A 23,992-nucleotide genomic window follows, 5' to 3' on the forward strand; every position below is an offset into this window, starting at 1 on the left:
TATAAAAGACTTTTACAGTAGCATAAATGTATCTTTTTAGTAGTTCTATACTACTAAAACATTTTTTCACTTAAGGTTTTTGTTTTGTACAAAAATGTACAATAAAATCTGTATTTAAATGCCCTAGATTTTTTAAACCAGTGGTAACCTTCAAAAAAGCTCGTAGTTTTAAAATGTAGCTTGATAGTATAATTTTTCTAACTGTTGAAAAGGAACAAGGTTTCCAATCTACCTTTAATTCTAGGAAAACCTAGGATTTGACTGTTTAGAAAAAAATAGAATTTTAAACTATTTTTACATGTAAAGTTAAAATTTTCATCATTTATGAAAAGTCTATCATAAAGATAAAACTTAGTGTGTATCATTAATTGTTTTTCATTAAAAAACAAATTTAAAATAGCTTCACAGTATCTTTTCAATGTTTTAATACTAATTAAGACATTTTTTTTACCTTAAGTTTAATTATATTTTGTTGACCAAAAAATTTGTTTAAATTCAGAAAACCTTGAAAAAATTTAAAAAAACCTTTATTACCCCTAATGGAAAAATAACACAACTTTAAATGTGTGTATACTTAAAATGAAATTGCTTTTGATCATTGAAAACTAGTATTCAGCTCTTGAAAACTTGCTTGAAATTAAACTCACAGAAATTTCTACTGTTGACTCTAGTAATGTTATAAACTAATGTTTAGTGAAACAAAACAACTTATAGTTATATTATGTAATTAGAAAACTATCTGTGTGGCCATTTTACCCAGAAACCAGGAATTTCAAATTTTGAGAAAAAAATTTGAATTTGATATGTTTTGTAAAAACCCTTTAATTTTGAACTTTTTTTGTAAATAATTTAAAAAAAGGTTAGAGAAGAAATAACTAATATAAGCACTACAGTTTCTTTATAGTATTTTTATACATTTGAAAGCATTTGTTTAACCTTTTTAATTTTAGTTTTAAAAAAGGACAAAGAAAGTTGCACTATAAAAAATTTTGAAGATGTTTTATAAAAACCAGTGGCCACCCTAGACTGTATAGTTTGTTTAAGTAATTCCATAAATCAAAATTGCTATACACATTGAAATATTTCAATAATAGTGGTTTTTTAGAGTTTTATTATTTTAAGTAAAGTTTATTTACATGTCTTTAAGAATTATATTTATCAAATTAAAATGCTTTTAAGAAAAAATAATAACAATAAAGATTTTTTTAAATATGAACAACTAGAATGGATGAAAATTCAACATTTATGGTCGAATTAGGCCACCACCTTTTAACCCAAGGGTGAGTTTAAACTTATTGCAAATAAGTTATATTAAAATTTTAGATTTTTTTTGCAATATATTTAAGTATGCTTTTTCAAAATTTGGTTTTGAATAAATATTTGTTAAGAATAAGATATATAGTTATTTGTCTTAACTAAAAAGATTGCTCAATTTACTGAAATGTAACGAGCTTATTTAATTATTTTTTTTGTAATTTACAATTTTTTGTCACCAAAATCTAGTTGTAAATAAAGTATTTGATTTGAATATCTTTATTTAAGAAAAAGATAAAAATTCAAATAAACAGTTTAATATTTATTTAGTTTGTAATTTTAAGTTAATTTTTCATTTCAAAATCAGGAAAGAATATCCGCTGCATCCAAGTATTAATGGTAAAGTTATAGATTTATCAGAACTATACACTAAAGTAATAACAAAAGGAGGTTATAAAAAGGTAAGTGTGAAAAAATTTTTGATTTAAAATTTGCTCTATGAAATGTTTCATAGTTTGTCTAATATGTTTCATAATACAAAAAGTTTTTAGACTTTTAGCAAAAATATGTTTTATTTGAGTTTTTAAACTTGCTAGGTTAGCAAATATGAAATTTGGGATGAATTAACATATGATTTATTCCAAGAATCTTCAGCCACTCTTAGTTATGCATTGCAGAAGCTGTATGCAAGGTTTGTATAAAGCTTATCAATTATTAGTCAATAATAGTTCACTGGTTTAATTGTTTTAAATAAGCTTACATTTTTATGTAGTGAATTTTAAAATGATTATAAGATGTAATCAAAAAATAGTTACTTTGGTTGAAAAAATACTTAAAAGATTATAAATACTTAATTTATTACACTATTTAAAAAACAAAGTTTTAAATTTTAAAGTATTTAAACTGCTTACTATGGAACTATAAAAAAATTAAAAGCATGCCAAAAATGCTTTCTTTTTTTTTGAAATATCAGTATATCATGTTAAAAAATATTTTATCGTTGAGTCAGTAGAATACCCAAACATTTTTGGGTTTAAAAGTTTATAAAAGTTTATAAACATTTTTGGGTTTAAAAGTTTATAAAGTTATAAATATTTCAGTGAAATTTACTTCAAAATATCCAACTATATTGTAATTAGTAACAATTTACACATATGACTTTTTGTAAATTTTGTGCAATTAAGAAAACTTAAAATACAAAAAATTAATTTACATTAAGATTATGTAAATTTAAACTAATTTTACATGTTTTGCTACAAAATGGGCTACTAAGCAACAAATTTTGATACATTTTCCTACTTAATTGTTTCCAAGCAACTTTGATTTATGAAAAATTAATTTTAGCTGTCTACTGAAAATATATACTAAATATTTTTTAAGTATGAAAATTAAACTAAATTTTGAGATATTATTAATGCTGTTCTAAGTTTTTAAGGATAATTTTATTATTTATGTGGTTTTTTTTTTAAATTTAGTTATCTTCTATTAATTATTTTTTTACAGTATTGACAGTTGAATTTAGTAGTAAAATTAAACTAAATTTATTTTTAAGTAATACTGTATAATATTTAAACTTAAATAATTAAATAGTCTAAATTATGTATTTAATCTTGTTTGTTAGTATTCGTATAAATATATTGATAAGTTTGATTATAATTCATAAAGCTCTTGGGTTTATTCAGTATAAAAAGTTTAATCATTCTTTATAGAAAAATATAAGTAATGTTTATTTTGCAGCCTACTTTAAAAAGTTGTTTTGTAATATAAATGGCTATAACACAATATAAGAGGTATATATTTATGAAGATAAAGTTTTAAAACTAAATTTATGTTGTTACAATGTTCTAAAAATTTTAAATTTAAAATTCTCTAAAAATTATTTTTTGTGACAAATCTATGCAAGATATTTTAGGTTTTTAACTTTCTTTTGAACCTTGTTTATACTATGTTATCAAGTATTTATTGATTTTACATTAAATTTATAGTAATGTGTAAAATTAGTTTTTACGTTTGCTTATAAGGAGAAGTTAACTTCATTATTCTAAACAACAAAGATTTTACACACCACTTTATAGTTAATTCCTCATTAAATTATATCATTTATACAGTTTCATTTCAAATGATTTTTATTCTGTACCAGTTTTTTTAATTGAAACAAAATTTAATATCATAATAATTACATTCATTTAATAACTCTTGTTAAACTTTGTTGATAAAAAAAAAATTTAACTTTTTATGCACAGCGTCAAAGTTGCTTACACTCATATATCCACTTTAAAAAACTTATACTCTATAGAAAGACAAAACAGTCCTTTGTAACCAGTTTATACTTTACTATTATTCAATCTAAATAGCTTTAATATAAAATGAATGTATTTTTAAAAGAGTAAGATATATTAAAATTGTCTAGAGTTTAAATAAACATGTATTTTTAATGATTTTTTATTAAATGTTTTTTTTTAATGTAAGTAGTTTTTGTAAAATGAAAATCTACGTTGAGTTGAGCCTAAAACATTTCAAAAATGTTTTTAACTTAGTACTTTATACAAAAAATATCAAACTATAATGTTGAATAACTTTTGAGTTTACAATAATTTTTCCTTTAAATATTTTAAAATAGTTATTCTAAGTGATAATCATCTTAAAAAAATTCACAGCATATTTGACTAAGTGATATATTTTATGTTTGTAATACTAAAAATTTTCAAATTAATTTAAATATCAGTACAGTTATTAAGTTTGTATATGTGTTTAACTAAATTAAGAGTAAATTAAATCTCCTTTAAGGTATTTTAACTTATTTTCATTAAGTGTATACTTTTATTTTATCCCACAAACTACATTAAACAAAACTACTGCAGTAATAAAGTTTTTTAATGTTAACAGTGAACAGATAATCAAAACTATGCTCAGACTTCTTAATAAATATTTATAAAATATTTAATTTGTCCCCTATTGTATCTTTAACTGTCTTAACCTACTTACATTTTTAACTTTATACCCTATTAATCATATTTATTCAAACTTAGTTTATCATTAACTTGGACTTGAAATGAAAATTAAAAAATATATATAATTAAGATGCTTTTAAAAGTACAGGTTTTATTTTTAGAAACTTATGCATAAATAGATGATAGTTTTTATACAATAGTTTTAAAACTTTAGAAGTGTTTAATATACTTTTAATAGATTTTTTAAAAGGGATAACCTCTCCAGAAACTAGTTTGCTTTTACAATATAGTTTATAATCCAATATACAAATTTATACAGATAAATGTCAAAAATTGTTTATAGATGTGCTTAAAATGTAAAAAAAAAAAAATTGTTTTTCTAAGTTTAAGAATTTCAGATTTAATGTTTTGATTTCCATTAATTAATAATTATAAAATATTTTCAAGTTACTATAAGTGTTCGATAAATCGTAAATTTAGCTGGTGTGTGAGTCTTATTTAGTAAATTTTATTACCATAATTTCTGTACTACTTTGAAAATATACTTTCTATTTAAAATTAAATAACTATTTATAAATTTTTGTTAGGTATTTAAAGAATTTTGAAAAAGCCAACTTTTTTGGTGAAGATGACTCAAGAAATTCAGAATCTCGTTACCGTGCTTATCAAGGTTTGTTTATAGCTTTATTTTAAACTCTATTTTAAACTCTATATTTAAAAAAACTAGATAATTGAAATTTTATTTAGATAATAAAATTTATATAAAACTGTATTGGCACACGTAATCAGTTTAGAGCAAATATTTTAAATTTTCTTTATTACGTTTAAGTTGTAGTATGGAAACTTATTTATGATTAAAATTTCCAAAATAATTACCAAAATTTACAGGGTTCGTGCGCGTCAGGCTAAATCAGACTAAGTCAGGCTAAATCAGTTTTTTTGAAAAAAGTAGAAAAATGTCAGGCTAAATCAGTTTTTTATTTAAAAATTTGAAGTTCTCATTTTTTCTCAGTTCAAATGCTTGAAAATTTTTAATTAAAACAAATTGAGAAATCTTTTTGAGATCAAATTGAGTTTTGAATTTATTTCTAAATAAAGGTTTAGTTATAAAAGACAAAACCAGTCAGTATTTGTAAAAATAAATGCTTAAAACCTTTTGTTGAATCTCTAGAAAAACTTAAAGAATATTCATTATTTTTTTTTGAGTAGATTTTTTATGTCATTATTATGAAAATTCATTAAAAAAATACAGTTTAAACATTAAACAACTTAGTTGTTTGTTTGAATTTGTTTACATCAGCTATGCTTTTCAGAGCTTAGTTGGTTGAGCTGTTTTAATTTCTAATTTAAAGGCTTTATACTAAATATTTTTTCGATTAAAACTCTTAGCAGTTTATTTATATATTTTACTGTTTGTTTAAAGTTATTAGACTTATTCACAAGCTTTAAGATATAAGTACTAAGTTTGTGAATTTACAAATTTTAGGTACAATTCATTTTTCTTTACAAGAACAAAATATTAAAGTTTTATTTTAAACTTAAGTGTAAGCTTTTTAAATCTTATATGAAATCAAAAATCACCGTATTTATTTAGAATTTAGGATTTATAATTATGTATCAATTTTAAGTATTAGTCAAAATACTATAACAAACATTTTTTTACTTATTTTAGTACTCGTGTAAGCGTTTCATTTTAAATTTTAATAAAACACGATAATGCACGTTGTTTTATTATAAATCTTCTGGTTATAATGTTTTTACTTAGTGCTTAATTGAATTGAAAAGTAGTGTTTAGTGTTATATATTAAAATTTTACACTAGTAATAGATTAGATATAACACTTATTTTAAAATTTATTGCTGTAATTGTTATGTTAAGGGCATAGGAGGGTCAATCACCTTTTTCACAACTTAGTCTTATTTTATTGAGTTGTAATTAAGCTATGAGTTGCGTTTTGCAGATTTTTAAAGCTCAAAATATCTTTGAGATAAATCTGGTTGAATTCGGAGACTACAATAGTACTAATCAATACCTAAAATGACTTCTTAAGGTAATTTACTTACTTTGAGAAAATGTCAGGCTAAATTGGTCTCAGTCAGGCTAAATGAAAAAAAATTCGCGCACGAGCCCTGTATTTATTATTTTGATTTTTTATCATCTCTTTGATAAAATCTCTGTGGTATTTTTAATTCACAAAATTTTTGAAAATAAGTTATTTTCCTTGATGGTAGTATTTAAAAAACTATAGAAACTTTAACTAAGTTTTTTAAGAAAAAATTGAACAATTTAAAAGTATATTTTGCCATATCATGTTAGCAGAATAGACAAAAAATTTAAGTAAAATGTTAAGATAAAAGTTTTATTCGGAACTTTTAGCTAATGTCCTTTTTTATTTTTATTAGTTCTCCGTATTTGTTTACAAATTAATGAATTAATATGTAATTAATAGTTTTAATAGTCAAATTTTAAATTCTTTTAGTGTTATAACGTTATAAAAGTTTTTATACTTATCTTAAGGTAGTTTGTTAGATAAGATTATGAAATGCCATTTTTATAATCTTTTAGTTATTTAAAACATTTTCATTAAGAGTTGGTTTAAATGATGCAGAATATATTGTTTTATTCAAATTTTTCAATAACTTACATTTATGATCAAACAGTAACAAATTTTGCTTATCTCTATATGTTAGAACCTTATAAAAATTTTGTATTTATTAACTATTTTTTTAGGTGCAGGTTATTTGGATTATAAGTTTTACAAAGCAATATTTGTTTTGAAGTAGTGTATATTAAAAATCAGCTTTATAGTATACTTATGGTCAAAACAGTACAAAAAAATTTTATAAAGTTTTACAATTAAAGTTCTAGTTTTATTATATTTTTGTTGTTATGACAAAGTCAGGAGGGTTTAATGCTCTCCTGACTTAAGTTCAAATATTAACCGTTGAAAAATATAAAACTAGATACAGCTTTAAGACTGATTATTTTTTATCCTTACTGTCTTTTATGAACTAAGCAGTTTTTCAATTTGTGTTGCAGAGTCAAGGAGTTACTTGAATGGCAGTGGAAGTCCTTCAAAACGCATGCCGTACGCGCACAGCATGGCTAAAAAGAACAGGCGACCATATTGCAAGCTGGAAAAGTCACTCTTGTCTTGCCTACCCAACGAAGTTGACTTTGCAATCAATGCATGCACATTAATGTCAGCACAGGGTTCAACTGTTATAAAACTACCTGATAATCCACGAATTCTTGATTTGCTGCTGCTACACATTGGTGTAGTTTCTGACGGTAGGTTTAAGCTGTATTTTAAACGTTTCTTAGATGTGATAAATATGCTAAAATTACTTTGAACTTAGCATGTATCATGAAGTAAATTATATGTCTTTATATATTTATTTGTTTAAATTACTTTAAATGAGTTACAATATAAAAAGAAGTTTACTGTTGATTTTGTTTAAATATTTATAGTAGAACATTAAGTTTTTTTTACATAGACAATAAATATAAACTTTAGAGGTTAAGTAAAGAATAAACTGTATAAGATAACTATTAGTTTTTTACAAAACACAAAAGTTCTTTTTTTAGATTTATGTTCTTTATGGTATTTTTCTTGGTAAAAATCGAAAGTTAATTTGTTTAAGCAATAGTTGTTTAAGCATAAGTAAATATATTACTTAACAAATCTTTATGTTTTTGATATATACAACTTTTATCAAAAAAAAGTTCTGTAAATAATTTTTTTCAAGTATATGTAAATTAAGCAGTTTTATTATTAAATGATTAATCTATACTTAAGTGAATAAGCTGTTACACAAACTAAAATTAGTAGAAAAAATTATATGAGATTATAATTTTCATACATCTTAGTAAATACATTTGTTTTATTTAAGTTTGTAATCTTAAGTAATAAAAACATTTTTTTTAGGAAAAAAGTAATCAATTTTAGGGTTAATATTTTGAATTTTTTTTATTATTGATGCCATATTTTCAAAGTTAAAAAATATAGTTTGATTGTTTCTCGTTGATCAAGTTTTAGCATTTAAAGTTTGATAAACTAACAATTATATTTGTTTTTTTATTAATTTGTTTATTATTGTACAATAACACATATGATCCAATAAACATTTTTTTTAAAGTTAGTGAGTGTACAGCTCTATTTTTTATAAGAGGTCAAAGTTTTGTCTTGTGATTTCTATTTTTAAAAATAAGTTCTTGCTTTTAAATGATTAAGTTGAATTAAACAACATACTGTTTTCATATGAATACTGAAAAATTGATAATTTTTTTTAGAAATAAACCAATTTATTTTTATAAATTCTTATAATATCAAATACAATATGCATATTTTCGTATTGTATAAAAACATAGTTTGTTACTTTTAAGCATATTAAAAATTTTTTAATTATTATTTATTGTTTCAAATGTTTTAAAATTTTGAAAAGTAAAATAAACAAGTTTAAAGTTCTATCGTCTTAAATTTTGATACTGATAAGTTTTATTATTTTAATTTTATAAAACTGCATAGATGTTGATTCGTTGCGAAGTATTTACAAGTTGTGGGTTTCGTCGACAAGTCATGACTTTGAAAAGTTTTGGCGAGATACGGTGCACCACGAAAAGCTGATAAAGATGGTTTTTGCATCTAAAGATCTCGATACTCCTTCAAAAGAAAAGCCTGATTCAAAATATGAACTTCAAAAGAAACTTTTATTTAGACCCAAGCGAGCTTCTGGTGTCAAAGAATTTGAGGGACAACGTATTCTTCAAGTCAGTATTCGTTTTAATTTAGCTTTCGATTAGTCATTATATTGATTTTTCATTTTATTCACATCTAAACTAAATGCTTTTGTTTAAGATAAGCATGAAATGGTAAGCTGTTGTTGTTAATAAGTTAACTATATACTTAAGGCGCTAAAAGTTAAGTTTATATATGCACTCACTATTCGATTATAAAAATTTATGCAGATAGCAATGGTGTTGCTGAACTTTTCGTTCGAACACTTCAATGTGTCACTTGTAGCAAGAAACAAATCTCTTATAAATCTTGTACTACTTCTAATCAACTCTGATTACTCAACACTCAAGCCTACCGGTCTCGATATACTCAGTAACATATCTCTTCATGTTTGTTTTAATTTTTTTAGTGTTAAATGCATTTGTAAGTATTTTCAATAATTCTTAAAGGCTGATAAATTTGTGAAACTGATGTTTCTAAATACATAAACTTTTCAATTTTGTGTAGTATTAATTGGTAATTATGTTCTGTGTAGTGTTTACTGTATTTGAAATAATTTAATTTGTTTTATTTAACAGTTAATAACCAATTGTTTAAAACACGTTATTCTTTTAGATGAATTTGGGAAATTTAGATGAAGAAATTAACAAAGTTTTATACGAAACCTTAGTTGATTGCATCTCATCTCAAGATAAATTTAAAATAGTCAGAGGTATTGTAAATTTTGTACATGTTTGTATTTAAACATAACCAGTACTTTAAATAATGAAAATTCTAATTGAGTGTATAGTTAAATAATTGATAGTCGAGTTAAAGTTTAAGTGTATCATATTTTTAAAAGACAGTACTATAGCAAGGAAAATATTGCTACATTTAAAGGATAAAGCTTGTTTACAGTAGAAACGTTTTTAATGTTTTTTTTTCATTAGTTTGCTTTTTTAGTTTGTGATAATTTATTTGAATTTTTTTACATTCTTGACTAATCTCATTTAAGTTTTAATGAAAAAGCTTTAAAGTTTATGACTTTCCAAAATTAGTTTATTCTAACAACTAGTTTCGTTAAACTTTTTTAATTAACTTTGTATATTAATGAAAAGTAGTATTTTTATGTGCATTTTTGTTCTGACAGAATTATGCGTGTATAGCTTTTCAGTTAGCACAACTTATTCAAAAGTTTGTAAGCAGTACTTACAAATTTATCATGTAATATTAACTTATAAAGTATAAGTGCCTTGTCTTGACATTGACAAGTTTGATTAGAGCTCGTCTGTTTGTAACTGAACTTTCATAACTTGCCAATTTTCAGTTGCCAAATTATTTGTTGCAAAGTACTTTTTCACACACAGGTATGGACATACTGAGCAAGTTGATAAGGAGCGGTGACGCCGATCTTCTGTCGTCTGATTTCGACGACTGCGTATTCGCAACACCTCTGCAGTACCTCGTGCTGCCCGACATCGAGCTGATCATCTCCTCACTTGAGCTTTTGTACCGGCTGTCCGCCCACCAGCAGTACTGCGATCACATTGCGTTTCTGCACAATGCCTTAGGTTCAATTGATTGTTTGTTTTGTGTTTTTAAACAAAGCCTCGGCTGTAGTTTGTTGAACCATTTTACTCATGCTTATTAGTTATAGGTCTAATTTAAATTATCTAATTGAATTTTAGCAAAGTTGTTTGTATGGTCAGGCTAAACTTATTGTATGCCTTTATTTATATGACAAAAATACATTTTAACTTGATTTTAAAACAATAGTTTTTCAGTTGAATATAACTTTAAAGTATTTCTAGTTTATTTTTCAAATTTTTGTCATTTTGTAGCTCATAAAGTTAGTAACTGTACTGTTACGATAAAACATATGTTTAAAGTAAACACCCTGTTACTAGCTTTTGAATAAAATACAAATTTTGAATACTTTTTGTGGTGTAACAAGATAAATTTAAAGTTTTCGAACACTATCGACAAAGTAGATAAAATGTTGTAGTTTTTTTAAATGTAACTTTCTTTTTTTAAATAACTGTATTCTGGTTAAAAAATAATAATTTTAAGTATCATCCTCTTAATGTTCTAAATAATTTTAAAATATTTTTAAATTGATTACATATAAAATACTACTTAATAGGAGTAAAAATGAACTTGTATAGAAAAATATACACAATTTCACTATAACTTATAATGTTTAGATCAAATATATATTTATTTAGTTTCAATGGTTTAAAAAAACATATGTTCTCAAATTGAATTTGCAGCTTTAGAAATAGAAATTGTTTCAATATTATAAAGTTATCTTAATTAAAGGAAAAATATTTGTTATCTATTAATAAAACACGTAAAATTTATTTAAATTTTCTGTATGGTCAAATGAATAATTAAGTAAAAATTAAAACAACGTCTGATAAAGTTATCAAAAGTTTTTTACTTGAAAATTTTTTTACATTGTTAAGTAACTTTTTGTTTTGTTTCTAATTGTACAATTTTTATTCATTTGTTCTCAATGTAATATTTTATAAGTTTCTTTTATAACACATATAGCTTGCTTATTTATAAGTAGGCATAACGTGACATGTTATACTGAAGTTTTTTTTTTTTTAATTTTTTCTTACCGTTCGAGTAAAAGTATAACGAAACTTATATGTGTATAATTATTTATAATATTTATATCTTTTTAAAAGTGTTTTAACTTTTCAGGATATTAATTTGATTTTTATATATGTAAATAAAACAGTAGACACTAACTTTAAAAATTGTAAATGTATGTATGGCCTGCGGTCATTTGCTAAAGTTTATGCTGTATCAGCTACATAATAAATTCTTCTTTTCACCAAAAAAGTTAAGCATAATTATAAGAAATGGTATACACTAATTTGAAAAGAATAACAATGTGTGTTTTATGTTAGGTCCATTTTGGTAAAAAAATAGTTTATGTCGTTTTAATCCACAAATCCGTATAAATTTTAAAATACGTATAAGTTAATATTGTTTTTAACCATAATTAAATAATTGGTAATCTAAATAATAATGTTTAAACAAGTTGTTTTGTTTTTTCAGATACATTAGTTACCATGCTAACGCTAAATGTTCGCGAATTCCCTCAAACTACGATACAGCAGGTTCGACTTGCAAGAAAAATTCCAATTTCGTCCAACAAACGTAAGAAATCTAAGTATTATAACTAATAGATACAGTTTTTATCATAGATTTAGTCAATAATCCAGTTTATATTTAACAAAAGCGTTGTTTTTGTGACAATTAATTAAAAGTTTTAGATACCTACTTAATTGTTTAGTATGTTTTAGTTTTTCTTGTGGCTATTTAAAGTTTTTTGATTCAAACTAAAGAAAAAAAAGTTATTAGTATTTAAGTTTTAATTGTAATGATGGTTAAACAGAATGTATATTAAGTTGTTTTAAAACTAGTAATACAATTGTGTTTATTATTTTACAAAAAAGCTATAATTGTATTGATATTGAATTTTTATTATAGAACAAAAATTGCCTATTTTCTTAATTGTCACCTGTTAAGTAAATACCAATTTATGAATAAGTTTAAATGAATTAGTTTTCTTATGTTAGAATTTTAACTTTTACAGTAAAATTCATTTCAAAGTGTGTATTTTTGTTATCGAATAAGTTTAAAATTAGAATTATAACTTACAAACTTAATAACTTAGTTCACACTTTTTAATCTCACTAGTTGTAACTGTGTTTTTTAGGTAAAACTTAATTTTTTCTTAGTTGTGAAAGACAATAAAAGCTGAAAAATTATTTATGTAGTTTTAACGTTTTTTGTTTAAAAATTAGTAATCAGAAATTAAAATGATCATGATATTTTTTAACTTTTATAAAATAGCTCAGGACATAGGTGGGACCCAACATTTTTTTAAATTAACATTAACTTTTTTTTTATTGACAGTTTAAACAAAAAAAAAAGCTTTAATTTTATTAAATCCTACAACATATTTTTCGTAGTTTTAAAGAGAAGGTTTTAATAAAGATGCTTTAAAATTATTCAAGGAGATACTTAGTAAATTGTCTTTTTCACTATCTATAAAGAACCTATGAACCTCTCAAACTTAAATCGTTTATATATCAAAAATACTTAAGTTTTTAATAACGATTAAAAGTTATTTGTAACTTAAATATTATTAAAAAAAAACTCCCTCATGCTTTTAGGATTTGACCGTTAATTTTTTCCAACTTCAGATGTAAACTCTTGATCTAGTGTTGTAAATTTACTTTTTTTATGTTAATTTTTTTTAAAATATATTGAAAGTTGTAAAAACTTTAGATACGCCACTGCCTCACCACCGAAGGCCGCCTCCCTCGTCAATGGTGCCGGGTTACATGCAGCAACGCCATCCCACCCCATCATACCGACCTCCGCCCCCCAACTACAGCACCCCTCACAAGCGACCCCCGCTGCCTCCTCAACCCTTCACACCCAGTTTGCCGCAGAGGTACATTCCCACTCCGCCCAGACCCCCGCTCCCTTCGATGAGAGTCAACCCCAACACTCGAATCACCCATGTAATTTTTCACCGCATTTCTTTTTTATTAAGTTCTAGCTTCATTAGGTTATAACCTAAGTTTCAAGGAAGAGTGGTTTTAAAATTCACTAACATAATAATAAGTTTTAAATCTACGCAACAGAACCCTGCTGCCCACCCTCCAACTGTCACACTGTCCAAACCGCCTCAACCTGTCACCAGCAAGCCCCAGGGAGTGACTCCCACGTACACGCAGAGCGAAATGCGAAAGGGAAATCCCCCAATATTTCACTACATGCCCGCTCCTCCACCAAGCATACCCGTTGAAAAAAATCCGACGTCTTTTGCAAAGCTATGGTTAGCTCTTATTTTCTAGCATCGGTTAATAACTTTAAGACTATTTTTAACAAATACGTATAAGTTCATTACTGGTTTAAGTTTGAGCTATGGTTACAAAATTATGCAACATTAAAGATGTATAAAACAAAATTTGAATTCATAAGTATTGGGTCAAACTTATTTAATATTTAAAAATCCACTAGCTTTTTATATATCTTATATGTTTTAGAATGGTCTGAGTTAATATCCTCTGTAATATTTTAAACTTTATTGAAGTTTTTAGGCCAGTATTTAGAGAAAGTAGTCTTATAGAAAAAATATTTTGTATGACAAAAAACTTTCTCATATTAACGTTGTATTGCAAAAAAAAAAAAAGCAAGCTCATTCAAATTTTAGAATTAGTTTTTATTAGTATTATATCAAAAATAATATTGAAATCTATTAAGTTATTTTTGTACACATTGAATATAGTATTATACAGCATCTGTGTTAGCTAGATATAATAAAACTAAAATTGTTTTAATTATGGTTTTCAGAAGCGTACCAAAAAAGCTTCTAATTTGTGATAACTTTTTTTAAAATTTGTTTATATTGTAAATTATTTTTTGATTATTTACACCACTAGTTTTTGGACTAAAATGTTGCTTCTTAAGATAGGTTGTCTGAAAAGTTATACTGTTACAATGACTGTGTTTAGGTTATACTTTAAAACTATATGTTACAACTTGATTAGTTATATGATTAAACATATTGTATTATAATTGATATGTGTAATTTAATGCAGACAAAGATTATACTACACACCCTTTAGCAAAACTTAATTTTCAAAAACAGGCGAGAGTAATTATTTACTGCAGTACCACATTATTCAAAAAAACTTTTGTCTTTACCTTATTCAAAACTAATATATATACTGCTTAAAGTTTTTATGTCCTAAGACAATGTGCAATGTTTATATTCTATCTTAATACGCTATCTTTTAGGCGCAAAATAATTAAAACAGTTATACATGATAGTTTTATCTTGAATGGACTTTAAAATGAAGAAACATTAGTTTTTTTATTTTGTATTGTTGAGCACCCTTAAGTTTTTTCTTTCAGCTGCAAAATCTAGGCATTTCTGGTTGGCTTAAACTTGAATTCGATTTGTTGTACGTTCCAAATAATAAGACAATTTTTTGTTTTATTTGGTGTATTTTTGGATAAGATGGATTAGGAATAATAGTTTAGATTTAAGACCTTACATAAAATAGGTTGGGATGGAGGTATAAATTTGTTAATTTAATGCTGTGTTATTAACTTATCTCATTTGCATAATATTATATGCGAAAAAAGTTCTAAAACTTTATTACTGCAGCTCCAAACTTTAGAAAATAAAGCTTTGTTTTTAATATTGTTTCGCTCTAAAAAAAAGTATTACGAAGTTTCTTTTTTTAAGGTACCTCTAGGCTGTTATTTTCATATAAGTTCAAGAATTTATTACGTGTAGTGTTCTTTAAAAAAAAGTTAAAATAAAAGAATCTTACTGAACAACTTTGTGGTTACTAAATTTAAATAGCATCAATTATACTTATTTATACAATTAATTTGTGATCATACTTATTTTTTTATTTATTAATATCATAAGGTATATAAAAACATAGAAAAAATTGTTTTAACTATGTATCTCTTTAACATTTCAATTTCAAATTTTTTTTTACGTAATTGCACACTAGAGTATATTGGTTTTTTAAAATGTTGTTTTATCTTTCCATTTTAATTATGAAAAGTAAAAAAAAAAGCTGAATATAAAAACATCAATTAAAGATTTTCAATGTTGTGATTTGATTAAGTAGAACTGATTCCTTTACACTTTATACAGTTTGTTATAAAATTAAGGCTTTGGGCAACTTTCGAGGTGCATAACCAGTCCGATCTTCAAAACAATCATTTTAAGCGATCACCTCACGTAAATCCAACATGCGCTGAGTTGTACGCACAATACAAAACGGCCGTATTGTCGCACGACACCCGCCAAATTTGCGTAAGCGATTTCAGCGCATGCTTACGACAAGTGTTTCCCAAGTGGAAAGTTGGAATTTCTGCAGCCGATAACTGGTAAGCTGTCGTGTTTGCGTTGAAGCGTGTTTGAAACACATGTCTTGCACTTCCATGTTATTTGCACCTCATTTTCATCTGTCGTGTCTGCTTAGTTTTCGTGTATTCTTTTTTTACAAAAGAAAGTTTACAGTTTGTCTATCATGTCGGAATTAAAACTAAGTTTTTTATATATTATATTTCTATTTAAGTTCTGTAGGTAGGTTAATTAAGTTATTATCTCTAAAATGATAACTAAATAAATTATTAATAACTATACAAATAAATGTTTAAGATAAATTAAAGCCGATTTTTACACTATAATTTTTCTTGTGTAATAGTTATACTATGTCGGTTTTGAAAATTTTCAAAGTAAATAAATAATTCTATAATAAAACAAACATTTCGCAAAATAAAAAAACAAAGTTAAGAGTTTGTTCACAACATTATGATTTTTTTTCGAGCTAAATTCAAAACTAAAAACTATTGAAAGTGTTGATAAAAAGCAAAAATATAATTTTTCTGTAGCTTTATTTTAAAATACTGCGAAAATATATGTGAAAATATGTAGCTACTTTTTCTTAATGACAAATTTATTAGAAGTCGGTTTTGAGGTTGTATATTGTGTTTGGTTAGCTAAGTTTGCATCATTATAAATGCTGTGTGGTTTTATTTTTCCGCTATACTGCATGTATTTGTAAGAAAATAACTTTACTATGTTAGATTTTTTTACAAGTGTTTTTATAAACTTATTTATAGCTTATTTTGTTCTCCTGTATACAAATGCACTTAATTAAAAGTTATTAATTTTTTTATTTGCCTTTGTAATATTTATTTTAGCTGTAAATCTATAGCATAAGAAACTGTTTATACGAGTTTCTTTGATTGTTTGCTTTTAAGTACATAATAGCGTAAGTTTTTACATTTGACTAATTATACAGCTCGTAATGAAAAAGTTTTATAGTCCATAGTCATATAGTAGTAGATCCAGCTCTAATGACCAGATAAATTTTAAATTTTCAAGACGATTTTTTTTAGATTCAGAAACTATTTATTACTAAGACTAGTTTAACAACACTGAAGCTAAAATTTAGTATAAGCATCAAGTCGAAATAATTAAGAAATACACAGACCAAAATATAAAAACAGTCTTAAATTAAAAAAAATGATTTTGTCGTTTTGTACTAAAATATTGGAATCAATTTTACTCCCGTTTTGAAATAGTCGTATACAAATATTAATAAATTCTTTCTCTTAAAGCATATGTTACAAAGCTGTTTTTTATTTAACAATGCAATTTACATACAATTAATTCGTTTAACTAAGTATTAGTATAATAAATGTTTAATTTCAGTTTTGAACTGAACTTTTATAGAAAAGTTGATTTATTTATATATTTTTTTGAAATTATTATTTATTTTAATAAAGTTATCTTCTTGTCTAAATGTATAAGCAGTTTGAGAGTTTTGTAGTTTATCTAACAAAAAAAATCCAAAAAAAAAATTATACCTTAAATAGTCTAAAAACTTCTTAGAATAGTTTCTCCAATTTAAGGTTTATGATATTATAGAATCTTCGACGGTATTTATTGGAAAAAAATCTCGTGCATTAAGATCTAAGTCTAATACTTTAATTTGAGGTATTAAAAAAATAAAATGTTTGACTCTAGTCTGTTTTACTTATGGCATTTATTAAAATAAAACTTGTTTTAAAAAACTAACTTTTGAAACAAAAGGGCTACACTACGCTGAAAACATACTAGAATATCTCATTACTATTAATTACAACAGTCTGTTACTTTAAAAAAGTATATATCTTGTGTTGGCGTTTTCAAGCCATAATAACATAGATCTTGTAGTAATCTTCTATTTTAGAATTATTTTCTAAGTATTGTTTTTTGTATATTTACCATACATTTAAAGTTACAAATATTTCTATTAATTTACTAAAAATAAATTTATGCCAATTTGTATTATAGAAAAAGGTTTGATCATGCCAATTCGATCATCAGACCACAAGACTTGTCTCACGGCAAACGAAAGTCCGGACTTGTTCTGCAGACTTTCGCCGATTTTGTTGTTTGTATTATAGAGTGCACAATTTAATGACTAGTGAATAATATTATATATATCTATATGTATGTATCTGGTAGACCTTTTGTATTAATTATTAAGTTTATAATTTACATTTATTTTTTAGATAATATTTGAATGCCTTTATGTTAAGATGTTTAAGAAAAAGTAAAATAAGTGCATATTTCTTCTTATATATAATTTTAAAAATAGAGATTAATAAACTTAAAACCTTTATTAAGATATTTCTACACTTTTTTTTATTAATTTCAATGTTATGGGATGTAAATTTGTTTGAATTAATCCTTAAATTTTACTACCACTTTACTATATCGCAATTATTGGTTTATTTTTCTAATTTACTTAAGCGGTGTCTCAAAAAATCAATTAATGCTAGCTTGTTCTTTGGCGCGAAAATGTTGCTCTCTTCTACATTTTCCTCTAGTGGTTATGTGATTATATGTTCGAAGATAACAAACATAAACTAGCTATTAAATTATTTATTTAAAGAATGCGTTCTATTATAAAGCTTGTTTGTTTTTTAGCGGAGTAAGAAGGTCTCTAAGTACAGATTTAGTAGTTATTTTACACGGTTTCAAAACAAACTTACCATATATCTTAGAATAAGTTGTTTTTGCACGAGTTATTTTGTCAATTAACTGTTTTTCATATTTGCACTGCTGAAATAAATAATACATTAAAGGAGAAATAGAGAAAACACAATTAAGTGAAACTATTTTGAAAAAAATTATTAATATTCTAGTTTTTTACCCAATAATTGTTTAATGTTTTTAACTACTTGATCGTTTGATCTACTGGATAACTTATAAAACTAATAACTGTTGTTTTTAGTGTTTTATATGCTGTGTTTTTACTTAAAACAATAGTTTTCAAAGTTTTTCTCACAAAAATTATGTAAAAATTTTCAAGAATGATATTTTAGATAAATTTTCTTACATTATAAATACTTTCTACCGAAAAAAATTAAAAATAAATTTATAAATTTTGTTAACTTTAATCAGATTATAAATACTTTTTCCAGCGCTGAAAACCAGAACACGCCAGTAAAGGCGAAGGATGTGATCGGCGTGAAACAGAGGCAGGAGCCTCTTCCAGTTCCAGGTTTTTCTGTTAAGACCGATGATGATTTGAACAACAATAAGCTGAAAAGACCTCATGAGAAAGGTATACCTTCAACTGAAGTTGTTAGCAAAAAACTCAAGTGCGAAGAAACAACAAATGAAGGTACAAAAATCAATGGCCTCACTAATGGGAATCACAAGGAAGAAGTGTTAGTTTTTGTTATATTATTGAAATTTTTATTGTGGTAATTAAACTTAAAAATTTTATTTGGTCATTAAGAAAAGTAAAAAAGTCATTTAAGTGATATTAAATATTATTCATAGCAGTAAACTTTATAATATAAATTTTAATTGAAGATAATTAACATTAGAACTTTTAAAAAGGCTTTAAGTTAAAAATATTTTTTTCAAGTTTTAAATACATACTATTTTTTAGTCGTTTTTTTAATGACTTTCTACACGTTTGTAGTCGTTTGTAACGCATATATATAAAATCGATATTTTTTTTTTCAAGTGTTAAGTTTGTATATAAATGCAAAAGTTGTACGACTGTTTATAATTTTTTACTAAATAAGATGGTATAGTTTATTTGTTGTGTTCTGTTGTTTTATTAAGATATGTGGTTGTTAAAAATCAACTTGAAATTAGTTTTCTATTGGAGTAATGTGGTTTTAATTGTGCTTGATTTAACCGGAAATTAACTATAATTAAAGCACTAAATAGTTTTTTTCGTTAGTCATTAAATTTAAAATCTGTATTTTGCTCTTAAAAGATTATGTTTTATTAATAATACAAAAAATTCAAAGCTGGAAACTGCTACTTTAAACTAAGTGCTATTATTTACTAAACTTTTATCATTCAATTTTATTTACTTTTATCAGATTTTTTTGAACTTTAACTTTTAATGTTCGATTGTTTTTTCAACTTTATAAATAAGTTTTTTGTTAACATCGGTTAGTTATATTGTCAACTTTTTTATAGTTTTAAAGATATTTTTTTTTATTTAATCAAAGTTTTAGTAACTATTTACAGCAGTTTTTGTAAAGTCGTTTAGAATAATTTTTGTAAACGATTTCTGTCAAGTTTATTCCAGCGTTTCGTGATTTTCTCATTTAGCTTTCGGCGTACAAGCTGTAAAAACTAACTGCAGTTTCACTCAACAGCAAAGAAAACACAACTACGACAGCCGAAGAGTTGAAAAAGAAACGGAAAGAAAAGCAGGAAAGCGTCAAAATGGAAAACGGGCTGCTAACTCCAGCTAGTGACAAGAAAATTGTAAATGGAGCGAATATTGATAAAGTCAGTATCAATTCGACTCAAAAAAATGTTTCTGTTTTGTTTTAACTAGTGTACTAGCTTTAAATGATAGAAAATATTTTATAGTTAAAAATTTTTTTGAATTGTTATTGACAGATGTTGTTGTGATGTTTCAAATAACATAGTTTTGAGTTTTTAAAATCAATTAATGTGTTTGAACAATATTTAAATAAAAATTAAATTAATTAATTTTTAATTTTACACATATGTTTGTTAAGATAACAAGTTTTTATGGAATAAAATTAAGTTTAGTATTTAGAGTAGTTTCAAGTCAGAAAAATATACATACTTTTAGTTTCTTAGAACATACAATTTAATAAAAGTATTAAACTTGAAAATTAAATATTTGAAAAAAAAACATATCAAAATACATTTTATATTAGCTGTTTACATTTTCAAAAAGTTGTTTTTTAAATTATTTGATACAAACAACAGTAGAATCTTCTCTTAGTTCCTTGTTTTCCTTTTTAAAAAGTAATTAAAGTTTAAAGTATTGATTGTGCATTTATAAGAACATTTACAGCTGTAAAAAAAATAAAATAAATTAACAGAAAAATGTAGACAATGAAATTTTGAATTCAAAAGCGCAGCACCAGCCAGCAAAACTAAACAATGGTGTAAAACAATCACATGAAGATGAGAAAGTCATTGAAAAATCTAATTCTGTATGTTTTGTCAATAGTTTTTTAAAACTCTGTTGTGAATTTATTATTAAGTTTTAATGTGTTTTCGGTTTAAAAGTTTCACACTTAAGTTCTAAATAATTAAAGTTCGTCTTTAAACTTACCAACCTAGGATTTTGCTAGCCTAAAGCTCTTATACTTTTTCAAAGTTTAAATACATGATTATAATTTGTGTTGATAGCAAAATAGTTTTAATATATATATATTTATATATGTTGTTGTATTTAACTATCTACAGAGCAGTTTTGTTTCGGTTCTTTTGTTCATTTAGTAATGCAAACAATCAACTTCATTTTCAATTTTTATTTTAGAGTTTGTAAAATAGCAGATGTGTATTGTTCATGACTATGATAGAAAAGTTCATTATTATTAAATATTTCTAAATAATAAATTATTAAATATTACAGAGCATGGTGAAGCCTCCAATGCCAGCTGCAGACAACAGGGAAGCGCCTCCGATTATACAAGTTCGATTCGCTCCTCCCAGAATAAATTCCCCAAACCCGAAGCAATTTAATCCACCCGCCACGATCCCGATGAAGTTTACTCCGCAAAAGTTTCCTCCGCCGCCGCGAATGCAATACCAGCCGAGGCCGAGTAAAATGCCGCATGGGGTTCAGCGGCCGCCGATGAAATACCCGCCTCAGAAGCACTTTCACCAGCAGCAGATGAAGCCCAACATTGATCTGATGGCGCCGCATGCTTCCTATCACGTGCTGCTTCGAAACTGCGGCCCTCCTCAGTTTGAAAGTCACCATGTTAGTTTTTATGACTTTTTAGCCTTGCTCATCACTTGAACATATTTTTGTCTATATTTATATTAGTAAGTCAGATTTATTAACGATAAGTTGTTTTTAAAATTCAATATGTTCATTCTCAGTATTTTATTTTTTCAGGACCTTTCTGAAGACCCGCTATCGAAAAATATCAGGCTCACTGCAACATTAATACTAACCAATATTGCTAAAAATTCTGAATTTGGAAAATGGTTGGTCTTTAACTGTTTTTTTAGATTTAATTTAAAGTTGGCAATCTTTTAAGTCAGTTTATTGTCAAGTTACCTTAAATGTTTCTATTCGTTAATTGACATTATTGTTTTGAGCATAATTAATATTTTTTGTCTATGTTACTCATAGATATTTCAAATACATAAATGCAAAATTATTTAATATTTTTTGGATATCATGTTTAATGTTATACAAATCAGTCACTTAGTTTTAGTTATATAAAAAAATACATCTTTTTAAATCACATTTTTATTATATTATAGCAAACTTAAAAAATTGTGTTTATTAATTCTAACTAATCATGCCAAATAATATACCAAATTTAGTTTGTCTGAATACAGTTTTTATTTAGTTTAATTGCAAAGTATGATAAATTTAATAAAAGACCTATTTTATTAATATGACTTTTTTTAAATAATTTCAGAAGTATTTTTAAACTTCCGTTTTTAAGGTTATGTTTCTAAATCTATTAAACGATGCAACAAAAGTATATCGAGGACTTATTGATTTTAACTATAATTTTAACTAAATGTTTACTTATATAGTTTAAATTTAATCACTGACATTTAAATACAAAAAAAAACTTGTTGCAGCATGTTGCAGAAACACAAGAGCAAAGTGGTCCAGCTCGCGATGAGCCGAATGGACAGTTCCCCCTACCTCGCCAAGCTTCTCTACCAACTTGAACTGGAAAGTCAGTAGACTAAAGCCAAATATATTTTTCCCCGGAATTTTATTAGGATGAATTTTGAAGATCGGTTTGGAGAAGTGCTATTTTCGTGTTGTCTGTGTTTTATAGGAAGTTATTTTGTCAGTTTCAACGTCCACATTTTTACACCGAATAATAGAGCTATTCCTTAATATGAATTTTTATTATTTACAAGGCTCGTGTTCGAAAAAATGATAATTTGTTGCAAGGAGATTCTTTTAAGCAGCTTATAATTTTAATAAACTAGTTGAGTTTAAATTGAAAATTATTTTTTAAAGAAATGTTAGATAACTTTGCGTGTTTTTTTGTTTTATTTTAATACTTGTTGCTGCACTTAATAAATTAATCTTTTAATAAATTGAACGTCATTTTTTATTGTTTTATTTCTATATATAGCTTGATACAATAAAAGTTTACCTAGTTTTACTTCATTTCTTTACTCCATATGGTTTTAAAAGTAAAAGTTAAAATCAACAAGTCCTCGATATACTTTTGTTGCATCGTTTAAGCTTTAGTTTTTGAATGATTGAGGATTTAAGTTTTTTGAATAAAATTAATGTAACCAATCTGCAAACCTTATTATTAAAATACTAAGTGTTTATTTTCAGTATGAAAATTTTTAATTTTACGTTGTGCAGGATAAGGAAGTTTTAGTGAAGGTATAGTTCGTTTGTTAACAAGACTTTCACTCACTCAGACTAGTTTTAATTTTTGAAAAACTCCGGCTAGTTTTTTTTTCGAACTTAAAATATATTATTTTGATCTATTTTTTACTAGCTTGTGTTCTACCATTTAATTAATATTAATTTTTTTTATCTTTATTTTAATAATAGGGAATATACTCTGCTTCTTAGCTAGCTTCTTTTTATTTAAAGATGAAATTAATAATTGTTATTTTCAACAGTATAAGTTTATAAAAAAAAATTGATAGTGAAGGTGTCATAAAAATTAGTTTTGAAATTTTATTTTGAAACTCGGTATTGTTGTATAAAGATAAAAGCTATAAACATTCTAATCCAAATTCTGTACACTCAATTACAAACCTTTAATATAAATTAAAAATTGGCTTTTCCAAAGTTTTCCGTAAATATAGTTTTAAATATGCCTTTACAGCCATACTCTTTTACAGAAGCTGCAATAAATGTAAGTTGTAGCGGGGGCGCAAAGAAACTCTTGGATTTTTTATAATTTAAGGCTAGTTGTTTTGCATAAAAGAGTGGCAACTCAGTTTTTTTACTCTTAAATGAAGTTTTAAAAATAAATGTTTTTCTATAATAAA

The 23,992-nt window shown here is 25.0% G+C and overlaps 1 protein-coding gene across 2 annotated transcripts; it reads left to right on the forward strand.

Moving 5' to 3' along the window:
- The first annotated feature begins 1,180 nt into the window (after nucleotides 1–1,180).
- On the forward strand, nucleotides 1,181–23,041 carry LOC145842180 (uncharacterized). Of its 2 annotated transcripts, XM_082949580.1 has the most exons (19): nucleotides 1,181–1,280; nucleotides 1,622–1,715; nucleotides 1,851–1,945; nucleotides 4,793–4,875; nucleotides 7,245–7,496; nucleotides 8,734–8,975; nucleotides 9,174–9,332; nucleotides 9,559–9,655; nucleotides 10,290–10,493; nucleotides 11,992–12,093; nucleotides 13,231–13,469; nucleotides 13,593–13,786; nucleotides 15,646–15,864; nucleotides 18,958–19,206; nucleotides 20,161–20,296; nucleotides 20,866–20,979; nucleotides 21,405–21,755; nucleotides 21,894–21,985; nucleotides 22,598–23,041. In XM_082949580.1, the coding sequence occupies exons 1-19, from the start codon at nucleotides 1,225–1,227 to the stop codon at nucleotides 22,704–22,706; spliced, it is 3,087 nt and encodes a 1,028-aa protein (XP_082805706.1). In that variant the 5' UTR covers nucleotides 1,181–1,224; the 3' UTR covers nucleotides 22,707–23,041. The 2 variants fall into 2 exon arrangements, with proteins under 2 accessions (XP_082805706.1, XP_082805707.1); XM_082949581.1 differs by lacking the exon at nucleotides 15,646–15,864.
- The last annotated feature ends 951 nt before the right edge of the window (nucleotides 23,042–23,992 follow it).

This window comes from Thalia democratica, chromosome 8 (assembly GCF_965202585.1).
Source record: "Thalia democratica chromosome 8, ktThaDemo2.hap1.1, whole genome shotgun sequence".
Lineage (NCBI taxonomy): Eukaryota > Metazoa > Chordata > Thaliacea > Salpida > Salpidae > Thalia > Thalia democratica.